Genomic DNA, 17,214 nt, shown 5'->3' on the forward strand with positions numbered 1-17,214 from the left:
GAGGCAGCTCCCCTACAGTCTCATATCTCTCTGACTCTTGTATTCTTAGATTTTCCTGCTCTCTTCGGAGCGGTCTTTGTCTCATCAAAGAAGACCTTGATCTCATCAAATAGCTATCTCTCTCTTTGAATCGGCGGATTCAATACTTTTTTTTAATTGATGACCGGTTTCTAGGTGTTTTTGGCCTATTCTTTTTTCTTTGTTTTTTTTAACCAATTGGATGGTATTTTGGCCTGCAGACTTGTGTTGACAAAGTTTTCGTGTAAATAAGAATTCATTTGTTACAAGTTGGACTTATATAATATATAAGTTCTAGCTTGGGCTTGAGGGGGTTGAGTGTTAGAAAGAAGTGGACAAGTGTTCCTATTGTAGAAAGTGGTGAAGTGTCTCTTTGAGTTGTCCCCTATGAGTTTTCATATAGTTAAGTGTCCATATTCCATAATATTGTATTTGTTCCCATATGGTCATAAGCTTGAACTTTGTCCCCCCATTTCAGATAAAAATTTCACACGATTAAATTCACTTAGTGGATTGTGACAGCCAAAAATAATAGTGGTTCTGAACTCTTTCGTGAAATACACTAATCTCAACACATTAGCACATAAATTAGCACATTGCTTGAATACAGATCTACAGTCTTCAACTACGATCAACTAAACTCTCCATTTGAGATGACAAATGTTCTCCTTTCAAGATATTTATGGGTTCCACGGCTTGGAAGATCCAAATAAAACAATAAGGTGCTAAAGAAAAATTGAATCTTCACAGAAGAATTGAATTAATATATGTAGAATCCTAAAAGAGCTCATATTACTTTCAGGAGCTGGATCTCAAATACCAAAGGCTCGTTTGCATGGGACAAAAGGCTACGTCGAGGACCAAACTGCAACCAACAGCCATATATGTAACAACACTACATTAAATCCATGTACGATATGAACACTTTTCCTTGATGTCTTTATAATATTATGAATGAAAATGCAAGAAGCTTCAGATATTTAACAAAAGAATAAAAATAGATAAGTATAATAAGTGTAACCTCTTCAGGAATTGGCTTCAAGTTTTCATTAATATATCCCAATGAAGGAGGTATCAAAGCTCTTCTTTTTCCTGAAAATGAAACCATCAGAATCCGAATCAACCACTAAAACTAACAGTAAGAGAATAGTGTACAGGAAAATTGGGTGAAATTAAATATCAAGAAGTAGTCAGAAACCAAGTGATAAGTGGGCATTGCAATACCTCCTACCCTCATGCCAATCAGAACCTCTTCCAAGCCCTTTATAACCTGTCAGGAGAAGCAAATTATGTATTATATGACTTACCTGATTTAATGTTTGCAAAAAGTAAATAAATAAACAATTAGGATACATGCTAGCAGTGATTCTAATAAATATTTGAAATGAATGTATGGAGATACTTGGAACTTTCTTCTGATTCTGAACAATGTGCTTGATATCTCATCAATGATTTTATAATTTTACCTCTATATGTAGGATTAATAAGTTGATCTTCTTCTTCTTCTTCTTCTTCTTCTTTTCCCCCTATTTAATGTAGCGTCTATGGAAGAATAGGAAAAGTGAAGTACATATAAGGGAGTTTCAATTGACATGCACTGAACATGAATGGAAATGGCACCAACAAGGAGTGAAAAGGTGGTTTGGGAAGGGGGATTTTAAAGGGAATGTGGTAGGATAGAGGTGAAGGATCTGATATCTCATAATTCACCTGAAGCAGTCACTTAACGAAGATTGCATTATTCACTTGGACTATTGTTATGCGATCGATAACAATGGTGGGGATAACAAGAAGAGTGGAATCAATTCCAGCAATGGCAGCATGAAGATGTGATCACGAATGGTTGTTCAAATGATAAATAATGATGTACAAAAATTATCCATTTACATTCTTTTTCGCCATAAGGACACTCTAAATTCACTACACCATGTCCTAGTTCTCAGTAGGAAAAAGAAAGAGACAGTTTAGTCAATTGACCACTAGAGAATCTCCATAAACCATTTTCTCAAAATATTTATGCCTCTACACGTTAAATGAAACAAGAACAAACCTGATTCTCATCCAAAGGAAGTGTAATTGGTCTGCTTTCTCCATTGAATTGATCCACAGTACTACAAAAAAGCACCAGTTCAAAAAAAGAGATCATAGAAGTTGGTCAGATCAACTGGTACAAGTGCAAGAAAGAAAAAAACTTGATACTACTTTTATTCGATGTAACTATGCATGAAATTTTACAATGTTTTAACTTGGGATCATTAATTTTAGAAATCAAGACTCATATCCTCTACAGTAATTCCATAAATAACCACATTGTAATGTATACAATTACCTGTGAACAAAATATCCATTTGTACGCCTGCATACATAATTAACTTCAACCAGATCTCCTTCACGGGCTTCTGGTCCTTCCCCTTCAACAATCTCTAGAAATGGGAAATCAGAATGTTAGTGCATAATTCAGGAATAAATACACTAATTATGTTCAAGATCCCTGTCGTGTTGACAGCATGGTGTTCTCTTATCTAATGGGGATGTTAGTGAATCAGTTCCATATACAAATGTTCTGTTTTGGAAACATTAGATGGCTATCAACAGTTCAAGTAAATAAATCTCTTAAAAGTTCATCCATTTCAAGAAGCATGAATAATACAGAGGAGATGTGAGCCAATATATCAAGCAACAGGACACAGCATTTTTTTTTTTTTCAGGAGCAATATAAAACAAACTCATGTGAGTGCCTCTCTAAATTAGTGACTAAACTAATACTGAGTTGTCAAATGGCTGCAACAAACAGAAACTGAACTTCTTATGCATAAAAACCATGTTAGAATATAAATTAAATGATTAAATTTACCATTTCTTATGAGTTTAAACTTTTGGGACAAGTGGTGATTTAACATGGTATTAAAGCAAAAGTCCTAAATTCGAACCTTGCTTCCATCAATTCACCTCCCATCAACTTAAATTTTTTGGACAAGTGGTAATTTAACAAACTATAACTGAGTCTTTGTATCTAATGGTTAAGACACTATCATTTAAGTTGTTCTTCCAAAAAAAAAATATATTAAATACACTTAATATCTTTCTCGAGCATAAATAAATGTGGGAACTTTCTAATTTTATACCTTGAATTCTCACGCCACTGGCTAGCTTGAAGGTCCTGGATGCTTCAAATCCCAAACAATAATCACATATGAGAACTGATACAGTTTTAAAGAAGGGAGTCTCATGACAAACTTCTGGCTTCCAAGCTTGAGAATAAATTCAAGTTTATGAGTGTGTGAAAGAAAAAATAAAAATTGAACACTAAAAATATTTCACCGAATAACTTCAGGTTCCTTCATCTCTGGCATTGGTGCAGCAATAACGGGATAAATACATAACAGGATGGGGTTGAACCCCATAAACTGCAAAAGCAGCCTTCTTGGCAATCTTTTCACAGTTAGTGAGGGAAATCTGTCATGCAAATTTTTAGCCAAAGCATTCTTGGGTTGTTCATTCTCTATACAGCTGGTAAGTGAAAAATAAAACATGGTTAAGAGATATGCTACTCAGAAGAAAGTATTTTATTGTTTCTTTAAATGATATTGAAATATAAAGGCCATTCCAAAACATAATACCATGTGAATATCAAACATTATGACCTTGTATCTGCTACCATATGTTTTTGCAGAAGGTCAGAAACCTCAAGTTTATGTTTTATGACATAAAAGGCTCATCAGAACTGCTATCAATTTGGTCAAAATTGTAACCAACAACATTCGATTTTACTTTTTGGTGATTCTTCCCACCTCCTTTCAAACCAACGAGAGGGTACCATGGTTAGAATGAGCCAAGAATTACATAATCAACACAATAGACCTAAATATGCAGCACACCCAGATGCCAAATGACCACAAATTTAACCCCTATCTTTACAGATCTCTAATAAAATTCCCTTAGAACAAAATGAAAACAAAGCATACCCAAATGACAAATGGCTTTTGTTCAAACCCCTACAGGCTACAACCAGAAATTCCAAAAAGAACAATGAACAGAAAATTCTCCTGCCACTAAATTTGATAAGCTAAAATGGTAATAATGACTTCTGAGTTTTAGTTCTGTATGAATACCATAGCTTTACAATACACTACTGCATGAATAGCTGAATATTTGTCTATAACTACAACAACACAACTATGATTACTGAATGCTAATAAAAATAACAAAAAGAAGAAGGCGAAGTTTATACCTTGGAGATATGGAAGCAGCATATGGGAAGTGAGCTAAGGTTTGGAATGGAAGAGCTCCCATTTTCAAAAGAATGCGAGCTAGTAGTTTCAGAAGGTCTTGGTTAGATAAGTAGATGGACTGGGTAGTATATAAAGCATGAACGTTTGTGTGGTGTGGAACTCCTGGGACCCATAAAGATGCAAATCTAGACCGTTCCTTGATTTTCGGATGGCCAATGAATTTGTGCCAAGCCGGGATGATGTGTGGGGCATTTTACACGTTGAGACTTTTGCTTTTGATACATGTAACCCTCACGACACCAAATGGTGCCTTTGGTACTCGCTACTCAGAGCTCTGAGGATGTCGGATCCGCAAGAAGAAAACTTGACTAAAGAGATTTTGGATGCTTAAATTAGGCCTTCCGCAAAGGACAAGGATTTCTTGTCAATATTTAAAGTTGATGCAATAAATTTGCTTAAAGAATATAATTTCTCAATTTCAAATAAAATGTATATGTTTTTTTTTTTTATTTTTTTTTATTTTTATGTTTGTAGGTGTTTTCCGACCAGATCAGCAACTTTGGTCTTTTCGCTATGCGTTCGTCCACCTTCCACCGTGTTGTGCCATTCATCTCCTTCTCGGCCGTTATTGCTACTTGCTGGTTGTTTGTTTGTATTTTTGTTTTGAATAAAAGGTTCTTCTCTCTAGATCTGCTCAAATGAGTGATGATGAATAATTATGTGTGAGCGGTTATTTCTTATGGCCTAAATAATTAGGTGTGATGGGTTATCTCTCATGACCGATTCAAATAAATTTTGTTATGAAATTTGGTTACCCATGTCTTAGATCTAGTCTGCTCGGAGCATATCTGCTCTTTAACTGTATTTATACATAGGTTACCGGAAGATTGAAGTCATAGATAGCGCCTGATTTGTAAGAATTTTTGTTTGTATCTATGATTTTGTAACCTCATAGCATGTGACTATGATTTTTGCAGTGTTTTATGTTTTGTGCTGTAACAGCTTTTTACTATGCTCTGTAAGAGCTTTATGCTCATGATCTTTAATAAATGAAATCCTCAGATTTCCGTTAACAATAATAATAATAATAATAATTTTTTAAAAAAATTTAAATAATGTAAAATATGTATACCATTACCGTTAGATGTACCAATTTTAAATTTTAACCATAATATAAATATTATTAATTTCATTTGAAATGAAGAGAATCACATTCATTAAGCAAATTTATTGTACCAACAAGTTCTATTAGCCATTACATTACTGTTATTAATCTCTACAGTGCGACTAGTTTATTGCTGTAAATAGAACCCATTTGTTTTATTAAAAGCTAATACCTAACCATTAAATCATATGTATAATATTCGTTTTAAAAATATATTATATTTGATAGAAAATCATCCCAAAATTTGGTAAAAGTTAATTGTAATTTTTTATCTGAAAAATACAATTACCAGCCTAAAACTATCATTATTTTGGCACTTAAATCACTAAACTTTAAAATGTGATACTTGGCTCCCCATTAAATCATCACATTGTTATAAATTAATACTCCGTTAGCATTTGACATTAAAATGTTTACAATCAATTAAAAAATAATTCGGATTTTATTTTAGTGATAATAAAATCATCCAAAAATATGGTAAAAGAAAGTATCAAGAGGGTAGTTGAACACTTGAACCATGGCTCATGATTGAGGAACATGATCATTTTCAATTCAAATGAACGGAAAAATAATTAGTTAATTATAGTGGAGGAATATTTTTGTCTTTTAACTTTTTGAAAGGACAAAAATACACATCAATTATAACTAACTTGATATTCTCCCGTTCATTTGAATCAAAGACCCTAGTTCCATGATTGATGGGTTGTTAGTCATCTGTTTAATTTTTCTTTTAAACAATTTTGAAGAGTATTTTGAAAAGCAATGAAAGATTTTACATCAATTTACAAAAGGGATTATGCCTCTTATCTTAATTATTACAAAAAAATAAAATAAAAATAAAAGATTTATGCCTCTTATCCTGCCCAGGTTACTGACAGCGTGAGCCTGTACACAAACAACACCCCTCTTACTTTTCAAACGTCACATATGCGAACACTCCCCCAATTACAAGGAAACACTTAAAAAACCCCCGCAGTAACCCAATCAAAACTCCGAAACCACCACGAACCCGCAAACCGTCCGATATTTTCTTTAAAGTTAAAAAAATAGAAAATAAATAGAAGGATCTAGAAACCCTAGCAAAGTCCTCTATATATAACCTCGCTTCGCTCAGTGCCTGCAACTACCTCTCTCGCCCTTTCGTTTTTTCAGAGACTCTCCGCTTTTCTTCTTCTTCTTCTTATTCTACCAGTTTTTAGGGTATTTTCTGAGAGAGATGGCGGAGACTGAGACGTTTGCCTTCCAGGCCGAGATCAACCAGTTGTTGAGTCTCATCATCAACACCTTCTACAGCAACAAGGAGATCTTCCTTCGTGAGCTCATCAGCAACGCCTCTGATGTATGTATTTTTCTCTAACTCCGTGATCTGTTTCTCGTTCGAAATGTTTTTGATCTTTTTGGTTGAATGTCGACTTGTATCGTTTAGTTTCGATTTAGTGCTACGGATTCTCTGATCTTGTTGATATTAGTGGTTTAGGTCTCAGTTCTTGATTTACAAGTTCATCTTTTCGTTTCGTATATTTTTCTTGATCTGTACAACGTGTTCTCTGTTGTCGTTGGCTATTTTGGTACTTTAAATGCGTAGATTGTGGACATGCTGTTAAATTATTGCTGTTTTCGAATTTGTTTATGTGCTCTTTGGGTAGTCTGGATCCACTCCGTTCGAAAGATTTTGAAACTTTTCGAATTTGTTCTTTGCTGAGCTGATATTTGGAAAATTATAGAAGAAAAGTTGAAGGATTATTATTTGGTGCATTGTTCTGTTTTGCAATTCAATTATTTGCGTGTTATGTTCGTTTTTGTATCAGTGGAGGTTCTTGGAAATTTGTTAAGATTTTTTTTACCGTAGAACGGTTTAGTGATATTGCTCTGACGTAGTCTACGGTTTAGTGATATTGCTCTGTCGTAGTCTCGTATATTCAAGAGTGATTTTGATAATTATTGACTGGAATCGTGATTTTAAGAATTATATACAGTAGGATCGTTTTGATATCATTAACTCAAGGTTTAGATCTGTGCTTATGTTTATATATGCGTTCTGGTTGCTGGTGTAACGTGTTGAATGTGCCTTCTTGGTTTTGGTCATATGCATCACTTTGTTTCTCTGAAGTTCCGTTTACGACAATTGGATTCTATGCATTTGATTGAGGTGCTTGGTGAGGTGGTTATACCTTGAGTGGCACTGTGTAGGTTATGTTGAAAGTTGTTAATTATATATCAAGATTGTAGTGTTACTATTTGTGGCTCTCTGCACTGTCTACATGTTATTCTATAGTCTGCACTCTACTGAGATGTCCAGTTCTGAGAGTATTTTTGCATTCGTAACCTTATTCTGAATCTTCTACTCCTGACCATATTTAGGCTCTAGACAAGATCCGATTTGAGAGCTTGACTGACAAGAGCAAGCTCGATGGACAACCTGAGCTCTTCATCCACATTATCCCTGACAAGGCAAACAACACCCTGACCATCATTGACAGTGGTATTGGCATGACCAAGGCTGGTAAGTCATAGCAGCAGTTTGTAGTCATTAATATCTTATTTTGTAATTTGGTTGTGTCACTCATTATTTTGTAATTTGTGTATGTGCAGATTTGGTGAACAATCTTGGTACAATTGCTAGGTCTGGTACCAAGGAATTCATGGAAGCCCTTGCTGCTGGGGCTGATGTGAGTATGATTGGACAGTTTGGTGTTGGTTTCTATTCTGCTTACCTTGTTGCTGAGAAGGTTATTGTCACCTCGAAGCACAATGATGATGAGCAGTATGTCTGGGAGTCCCAGGCTGGTGGGTCATTCACTGTTACCCGTGATCCTGGTGAGAGCCTTGGCAGGGGTACCAAGATTACTCTCTACCTTAAGGAAGACCAGCTCGAGTACCTTGAGGAGCGACGGCTCAAGGACTTGATCAAGAAGCACTCTGAGTTTATTAGCTACCCAATTTCTCTCTGGATTGAGAAGACCACAGAGAAGGAAGTTTCTGATGACGAAGATGAGGAAGAGAAGAAGGACGAGGAAGGAAAGGTTGAGGAAGTCGATGAAGAGAAGGAGAAAGAAGAGAAAAAGAAGAAGAAGGTCAAGGAGGTGTCCCATGAGTGGTCCTTGGTGAACAAACAAAAGCCCATTTGGATGAGGAAGCCTGAGGAGATTCAGAAGGAAGAGTATGCTGCTTTCTACAAGAGCCTTACTAATGATTGGGAAGAACACTTGTCTGTGAAGCACTTCTCAGTTGAGGGCCAACTGGAGTTCAAGGCTATCCTATTTGTTCCTAAGAGGGCACCTTTTGATCTCTTTGACACAAGGAAGAAGCCCAACAATATTAAGTTGTATGTTCGCAGAGTCTTTATCATGGACAACTGTGAGGAGCTGATCCCTGAATACCTTGGATTTGTTAAGGGTATTGTGGATTCTGAGGACCTTCCCCTAAACATTTCAAGAGAGATGCTTCAGCAGAACAAAATCCTCAAGGTCATCCGCAAAAACTTGGTCAAGAAATGCCTTGACATGTTCTTTGAGATCGCTGAGAACAAAGAAGACTACAACAAGTTCTACGAGGCCTTCTCTAAGAACCTCAAGCTTGGTATCCACGAGGATTCCCAGAACAAAACAAAGCTTGCTGAGCTACTCCGTTACCACTCCACCAAGAGTGGTGATGAGTTGACCAGTCTTAAGGACTATGTGACCAGGATGAAGGAGAGCCAGAGTGACATCTATTACATCACTGGCGAAAGCAAGAAGGCTGTAGAGAACTCCCCATTCCTTGAGAAGCTGAAAAAGAAGGGCATTGAGGTTCTCTTCATGGTGGATGCCATTGATGAGTATGCTGTTGGTCAGCTCAAGGAATTCGAAGGCAAGAAACTTGTCTCAGCCACCAAGGAAGGCCTCAAGCTTGATGAGAGTGAGGACGAGAAGAAAAAGAGTGAAGAACTGAAGGAGAAGTTTGAGGGACTCTGCAAGGTGATCAAGGATGTGTTGGGTGACAAGGTTGAGAAGGTCGTTGTGTCTGATCGCGTTGTTGATTCTCCCTGCTGTTTGGTGACTGGTGAGTATGGGTGGACAGCAAACATGGAGAGAATCATGAAGGCCCAAGCCTTGAGGGACAGCAGCATGGCTGGGTACATGTCCAGCAAGAAGACTATGGAGATCAACCCTGAGAACCCCATTATGGAGGAGCTCAGGAAGAGGGCCGATGCTGACAAGAACGACAAATCTGTGAAGGACCTGGTTCTCTTGCTCTTCGAGACTGCTCTTCTCACCTCTGGCTTCAGCCTGGACGAGCCCAACACCTTTGGCAACAGGATCCACAGGATGCTGAAGCTTGGTTTGAGCATCGATGAGGAAGCTGGTGATGGCGATGCGGACATGCCCCCATTGGAGGAAGCTGAAGCTGATGCTGAAGGCAGCAAGATGGAGGAAGTCGATTAAATTAACCAAACCCCTTTTACCCGATTAGTTTCTCTTTTTATCTTAATCTTATTAGCGTTTTTACATATATTTTCTTTATCTGAACAATTTTTGCAAATCCTTCTGGATTATCTTTTGTTTGGGAATTTCACAGTTTTCCATGATGTTAGTTATTAATGTCTAGTTTCTTTTTTGGTTGTCTGATCCTATCTATCCTAACCATTATTAGGACTCAATTCTGTTTGGAATTGGGAAGTAGTAGCTATTTATACGTGGCTTTAAGGAGAATCGTGGGTTCATCCGAGACCTCAATGCCTGGCAGCATGAGTTCTACACGGGTATCGCATGGACTCTTTAATCATGAGCCTGCCTGAATTTAAGTTTCTAGAATCTATATACAAAAAATTGAAAGTTGTTCGTTCTGTTTGCTTGTCCTCCACTCTAGGAATCATGCCCGCTGGAGAATCACGGAAAATATTTGTCGCTTGTACCCGAAGGCGTAGCCTAGGCAGAGTCCGAATGGGGTAGTTTAGGTGCTGCGTTGGAATCTATTCCTTCCTTCCGTTTAGAAATACGATGGAATGGATTATGCTTTTGACAGCCAGAATATCTTCCATTCTGGTTTTGGCATATGGCAAAGCAACGGGAAAGGAGCATAGATGATTTATCTCTTTACCTTATTAGGGACAATTAGTCAAGGCTGCAGAACTCACGCGGAGGGGGCTTCCATGTCAAACAATAATACTACAGTATTAATCCCAAGATTCATGTTTAAGAATCTTTCTCAAAACCACCATAACACATGGATTTTCTCCTTGTTTATGTATATGTACAAAATATAAATTGAGATCTCCTATAAAAAAAAAAAATTAACTTTATATCTCTTCATTTACATAAAAACAACATCGCAGAGAGCTGGGGGCAAGCGATTAAGCAATTCTCAAACCAAATGCAGAGCTTCATGGCAACTCCACCACCGCTTTTCTCTCATCTCAATCAATCACTAATTGATTAATCTCCAGCCATCAACATTATTATATAAAACCCCATAAAAATCCCTTCTTTTTCCCTAGCTCTTAACCAGTCCTGCAAACCCTCCTTCCCCTCTGTTCTCTAATATTAATCAGTCCATCAAATTCTCTCTCTAGCTCTTTCTATTTTTTTAATCAAAGCAGGAGAGGTGGGATCTCTCTATTTTAGAATCACACATAGATGGGAACAAAGTAAATACAAAGATGCTTGAGACCCTACCACTGCAAACTGTAGAACAAGCCCATCACGTACTTGGTTTTTTATCATAGTCTCCACTCTCCAGCCTTCAACCTAGTTAGTTTGTTCACACACCCACCAAACCAGAAAGATGCTTGAGACCGTGGAGTACCTCATAGTCGGTGTGAGTGGCTGATACTTCACAGGATCAGATGGTGTGAGTGGCTACCGCTCTAAGTCCACCGCCGAGAAAGTTATGAAAAGATGCCCCAATCTGCGCTTAATCACGGTGATCATCACAAGTAATGCTTGCTGTACATGGCACAATAGAGTTGGGGCCTTTCAGGGTGCTGGAGTTGCCTTGAAGCTGTGTTTCCTTTCGGAGAGAGCAGAATGGAAGAAATTTTGGTTGAGAATAAGAAGAGAAGGGGGCAGTGCAGTGAAAAAATCTTGAGGTATCTTTAAGTTGAGGAACAAACAGCAGTCATACTTCATCATTTTGCTTTCCACCAGCCTTCAGTGATGTCGATTTTACTTGAATGAAGTAATATAAAATCTAAACAGGTCGTAAGGGACAAAAATTTGCTACAAACTCATTTAATAAATTGGCATGTCCTTTAACATGTGCTTCTCACATGTTTTTTTAATAGTTGTGGGGCACATGTCAACTTATTAGATGAGTTTGTATGAATTAGCTACAAACCAGTTTGTAGTAAATTTCTATCCGGACTTAAGCCGTATCAAGTCGCAAGATAGAAGCCCACATTATAATGCCAAGGAAGTGAAAATCCCGTCATTGAATACACACAACCAAAACTCCCCAAAGAAACAACGAAAACCATAATGATATAAAAACTCTCTCCGGGCCTCATTACATATGTGAGGGCCATAGTGTCTACAAACAAACCAACCATGATTAACAAAGTCTTACTGGTCTCGGTGCAAATCATGAATTTAGGTATCATCCACTTGTGAATGGAACACAAAGCTTGGGAATGTTGTGGTGATGTCCCTGTTCAAAGAAATGAAATAAATGGTACTCAGAAATTTGGCATGCATAGATAAATATGAGTGACTAATAATGTTAAAGACAAGGTAACTTCTGACAATCATTCACATAGTTTAAGTTGGGCAAGGCAACACAGGTAATCAGAAACAGATAGATGGCATCAATTTGTAGATTCAAAACTACAATCACATCGATCCATCATAAGTTCGGAGTTCATCATTTATAAGTACTTATGTTTGCAACAGAATCACCGGCAAGGATCCTCTCCATTTCAAGTGAAATAGAACTTGAAATGGAGAGGAGACATTTCATGGTTAGGATTTAATGTTGTTGAATCTAATGGTGTAAATAATACCACATCATTTAAATTTTTTAGATGGTGTGCCAACATTATTTATTTATCACGTGGCATCATTTACACCATTAAATACAACAATATTAAATTCTTACCATGAAATGATGAAATGGAGAGGATCCTTAGTTTGCATACATGAGGTGACCCAAGAAAAGATTTCCAAATGTCCGACCTAGGGTTAGTTATGTTTTGAGTGCACAGACATAATGACAAAGACGAGTCATGTAACAAATTTGTACTAACAATTCTATAATAGTAGAGAAGAAAAGGCAGACACTATATTCAGAACTTACTTCAGGTATTGAAGGGTCATGTTCTTCAGAAGGGATGGATGCCGCAAAACAAGGCTTCTCCACTCTTCCTTGTCAATCTTTCCGTCATGTTTGGTATCAGCTTCCTCAAAGGTCTGAAAAATAAGCTCCAAAGTTCAGAAGAGTAATACTTTAACAATGTGCACATATTGTTGCAATGAACAAAGACAGGCCATGGATCTCCCCAATGTGACAAGCGACAATGATAATGAGCGTTATAGCACAACATTAAGGTAATTAATAAAGTTGAGTGAGCACCTTGTCAATAATACTTTCTATAACATCATCCGAAAGATTCATCCCAGATTCAGCAAGTGTAGCCACTACCATTTGCTTCACCTAGAAAGAACATAAAAAATTTGAGTAATCAAATCTAGACTTCACAAAAATTACTCTTTTAAGGACAATATTACCTCCTGTCTCTCAATGAAACCTTGCTGCTTGAGATCGTATAGCTGAAAAGAAACTGGAAGAAGACATTGCGGAATTAACATAAAGGAACTAGGCAGTAGAATAATTTAAAAATCTGGAAATGATCTTAAAATTTACTCTACTATGAAATCCATTCATGTCAGGGTTATGCCAATTCATCTACTCAAGAGATGGGAGGGAAAATTCACAATGAACACTACCAAATTACAAATCACATACACTCAATCTTGTCATCAATAGGGGCATTTGGATGGAAAACGGAGAGAGCACGAGCAAACTCTTCAAAACCTAGTATTCCATTGTGCTTTGTATCAAACAAGTCAAACACCTGCAATAATACATGGACAACAGCCGAGTGTTTACATAACGAATGGCTTAAACACTTGGAAGTAGGCTTTAATAGACGCAACAGTAAACTAGTTCGTTAAGGAAGACAAAAGAACAAAGAAAAAGGAGGTTACTCTATCGGCAAACAAGCTCTCTTTCTTGTTTGTTTTGAATAACGCCAATTGAAACTCCTCCTGCAACAAGGTATATGACACAAAATATCAGACAAGCTATAAAGTGAATATGGAAAAGGAGGGATTATCAATTTCACATTAAGGAACAATACCACAAACGCATGTCCCCTCCAAATATGTAAACAAATATATGCCTAGAGCATAAGTTGTCCAATGGCCTGTACAAAACACATACAAACCTTGTTAATCAGCCCATCATCAATCACGGCGCTGCTGATCTTCTTAAAGAGCTCATAAAGTGCCTCTATTTCACTTACACTGACTGCATCCAAGTAAGACAGATGACAATAATCTTCAGTAGAATGGCTTTATAGTTCTTTTAAGAAGAGAAGAAGGCATAGTTAATTAAAGACATTATAAGTACATAAGATTCTATATCTATTTTATTTAGTTCTACAAACTGAAAGCACAAAGTTAAACAATACCGAATCATACAAGGGCCATTCTCAACTACATGGCATTAATTACAAAGATAAGTACTCATCAGTTATTGTACACATCCATTAGCTGAAATACATATTACAGATAATTAATGTCATGAAAAACAAACAACGGGTTGATAGCATACACACTGTCTCCCTTGCAAGAAGTTCTGGATCTTCGAGGCCTCGTGATTGTTTATATAAATCAAGATCACAACACCGAACTATGGAAGCACCTAAACGCTTAAACCCCTCTATGCACTGCAACATGATATTTTCTGCAAATCAAAACACTCCATACCTGCTTCAACAGAGAAAATGGTTAGACATTTTATTTAGGTCACTCTATTCAAGAAGGGATCCATATGCAGGCAAAGACCAGAATCGACCTTTTAACCATTTCCAGCTTCTGCTATCCCTAGTCCAAATGCCAAAAGTTGTAGAAAAACTGACCCAGAGGAGATCTGTTTCCAGGAATGAAAGTAAAATGTTCAATGCCATCTGAGACAGCGAGATATCCTCAATCATACATGAAACATATAACTTCCAATAGCTGCAGAACAGCAGGACAAAGTGCCTCATATTTCAGTCAGGACATGGACATATCTATTAATGTACAATGTGACAGTTTAATTATAGAATGTAATTTACTGCGTTGAAATTTAATTAAAATTATCCAAATATAGCAGGAACAAAAGTTTAATTTTCTAGAACTATAATTCATAAAATACAGTCAGAGAGCTTGCATTATAGAGATTAGAAGGAGATATCAATCTATCCTTCTAAGTGACCCAAAGTTATGTATCAATCCTCAGCAGCTACTCAAGTGCATTGGAAACAGGCACAACAAAAGTTGGGATAGCTTTGAAATTCATCACAAAGACAGATTTTTCTCTCGTACAACTTAAAAAGCTCCTTGTACCACAAGTGGCCTAAGCATTACAGAATCCCCATAAAGCAAGGCTTTAGCCTTTCGCCTACCTTAAACAATTACCAGGGTCTTCCGTTTGAACCTAGACCCTAGCTTGCACCATTGTCTATGTGTCCAAATCCAAATGTTGCTAGCATTGTGTTAGACAACCTATAAGACAAAAATAAGCCACTTTATAGCAATCTTTCCTAAACTCAAAATCTCTTCCACGCCATAATGTTTAGCAACATTTTCCCTCTCATCTCCAGTTCAAAACCCATAATTTTTTTCATTATTACTCCAACCCAGAATTGAATCACACAATTACATTCACGTATGCAAAAACTGATCTACTAACGACATGGATTCAACTAAAACAACGAAAAAAGCCCACATTTTTTCTTTATTTACTCCACTAGAACCTAGAATTATGGCATTGTATGCCCAAGAACGCATTAGCTAGATTTAATTATTGAAATTTTAGGCGTAATTACGGCGTGAATTCCACTGATACCACAGATTAACAAAAATATGAACAATACGATTACCACATATTAAGAATCCACTACTATTCAACTCCTACAATCATCCATACCGGTCTAGATACCAAAAAAAGCACATCTATATGATCCGATCCGAGATCCGATCATTCAATTCCACAAGCAGCATTAAAAAAAAAAAAAAAAAAAAACCATAACTTTAACTCCAATTCATTAACTCAAGCATCTAAATTTTTTTTCCGACGATTTAAGCGAACTAAAACAGAAAGAAACAAATGTTAACCAAAGTTGCTTTCGTTTTTCCTCACCGTTTCTCGGCAGCCAAACGGTTGAGCATAGAAGAGAACAAGCGCTCACCTCTGTTCACGAAGAGAGAAGGGAGAGCTCTGCGACGAGTTGATGGATTTTGATACCCTCACTGTGCACCTCACGGTGCTTCTATCAAATCCAAGAGCCCAGGTGACGAATGTTATTGAAGAGAAAGTGGATTTGAGAATTCAAGCTGGATATATATACTGTTTATTGACAGCGGTACCAAAATTAAAAATATATAATTAAAAAAGCATACTAATTTGTCGCCACGTGACATGAAGATGTTGATTGGAAAACAATCACTTTGCCACACGAAAGTTAAATGATGCCGTTTCACGAATCCAAAAACTGGCTTCCACTTTGTTGCTAAGGTTTTTACTTTCTACCAACTTGGTATTCATTACCTCAATACTTACCACATTTTAAGAATAATGTAACAAAATTTAAACCATTTAATTCCAAGAAAACAATTGAAATTTTAAAAATAGATAAACTTTCCTTTACAAAGGACTTCTGAATTTTCTCGCATTTTGCAAAGACTTTCTCAAAGTTTAAAACTCTCAATTTTATTCATTAAACTTTTAATTTGATTCAATCTATCACTTTGAATTCGAACGGAGGCTATGAAAAATATCAATATGCCTTCCAATTTTCGTTTTCTAAACAAAAATTGAATAAATTTGAAATTTTATAAAAAATTTAAGGGGGTAAAAAGGTCATTTTATCCTTTCTACCGTTTGTTTTAAAACCCAAGGGAGAGATTACATTAAATTAGAAGTTCAATTGGTGAACGTGAGAGTTTTTAAATTTTTGAAGGTTATGTCAAAACGCGTGAAAGTTCAGAGGGTTTTGTGAAATTTTTTCCTTAAAAATAGTGTGTATGTTACTATGTTACCTGAATATATAGCCGATCTTGTAACACGCCTTTCAACTAGAAAAGAAGCTAGATCAGGCTTTTTCTTCTTACCTATTTTGATAGATTTTAGGTTATGATAGAACTTAGACCATAAATTCTATGAGAACTTAAACTTTTTTTAGATTTCAAGAAAACCTAAACTATTTTTCAAACACAAAGTTTGAGATTAATTATTTGCATGCAGTAGCACTGGACTTAAACATGGACTCTAAATATTCTCTATTTGAATAGAACATGCAGCCTCTACTCTAAATATTCTCTATTTAAATTAACTTGGATCAAAGTAGACTTGGACTTGGATAATTATGCTTCATCCCCTCACTCAACAAACCTAAATTAGAATGCGATGGTTTCAGAAATATGTGGATTGTTAATAAAGATTCTTATCTTTAATCAAATTCTAAGAAGTGGCATCTTTTTCTGAAAACCACTTCTCATTCATCCTTGTTTGGCTTTCGGGACCATATTCACTTTCTATGAAGGATGACAAAAGCTAGGC

The 17,214-nt window shown here is 36.4% G+C and overlaps 3 protein-coding genes across 4 annotated transcripts; 1 reads left to right on the forward strand and 2 right to left on the reverse strand.

Annotated features, from left to right (window-relative positions):
• Window positions 1–553: 553 nt before the first annotated feature.
• Window positions 554–4,591, reverse strand: LOC132173968 (FKBP-like peptidyl-prolyl cis-trans isomerase family protein). Its single transcript, XM_059585676.2, has 8 exons — window positions 4,250–4,591; window positions 3,340–3,528; window positions 3,144–3,178; window positions 2,348–2,441; window positions 2,069–2,129; window positions 1,243–1,288; window positions 1,040–1,110; window positions 554–883 (listed from the first exon to the last, which is right to left on the reverse strand). The coding sequence occupies exons 1-8, from the start codon at window positions 4,309–4,311 to the stop codon at window positions 806–808; spliced, it is 636 nt and encodes a 211-aa protein (XP_059441659.1). The 5' UTR covers window positions 4,312–4,591; the 3' UTR covers window positions 554–805.
• A 1,931-nt stretch (window positions 4,592–6,522) lies between these two features.
• On the forward strand, window positions 6,523–10,020 carry LOC132173973 (heat shock cognate protein 80). Its single transcript, XM_059585684.2, has 3 exons — window positions 6,523–6,754; window positions 7,777–7,918; window positions 8,008–10,020. Exons 1-3 carry the CDS (start codon window positions 6,632–6,634, stop codon window positions 9,837–9,839), a joined length of 2,097 nt encoding a protein of 698 aa, XP_059441667.1. The 5' UTR covers window positions 6,523–6,631; the 3' UTR covers window positions 9,840–10,020.
• A 1,749-nt stretch (window positions 10,021–11,769) lies between these two features.
• Window positions 11,770–15,977, reverse strand: LOC132173974 (calcineurin B-like protein 3). Of its 2 annotated transcripts, none has more exons than XM_059585685.2 (10): window positions 15,845–15,977; window positions 14,467–14,541; window positions 14,224–14,378; window positions 13,835–13,917; window positions 13,596–13,655; window positions 13,354–13,462; window positions 13,116–13,168; window positions 12,961–13,041; window positions 12,685–12,797; window positions 11,770–12,039 (listed from the first exon to the last, which is right to left on the reverse strand). In XM_059585685.2, the coding sequence occupies exons 3-10, from the start codon at window positions 14,345–14,347 to the stop codon at window positions 11,982–11,984; spliced, it is 681 nt and encodes a 226-aa protein (XP_059441668.1). In that variant the 5' UTR covers window positions 14,348–14,378; window positions 14,467–14,541; window positions 15,845–15,977; the 3' UTR covers window positions 11,770–11,981. The 2 variants fall into 2 exon arrangements, with proteins under 2 accessions (XP_059441668.1, XP_059441669.1); XM_059585686.2 differs by having other exon boundaries at window positions 15,796–15,977.
• Between the last annotated feature and the right edge of the window lie 1,237 nt (window positions 15,978–17,214).

This window comes from Corylus avellana, chromosome 3 (genome assembly GCF_965113065.1).
Source record: "Corylus avellana chromosome 3, dhCorAvel1.hap1.2, whole genome shotgun sequence".
Classification (NCBI taxonomy): domain Eukaryota; kingdom Viridiplantae; phylum Streptophyta; class Magnoliopsida; order Fagales; family Betulaceae; genus Corylus; species Corylus avellana.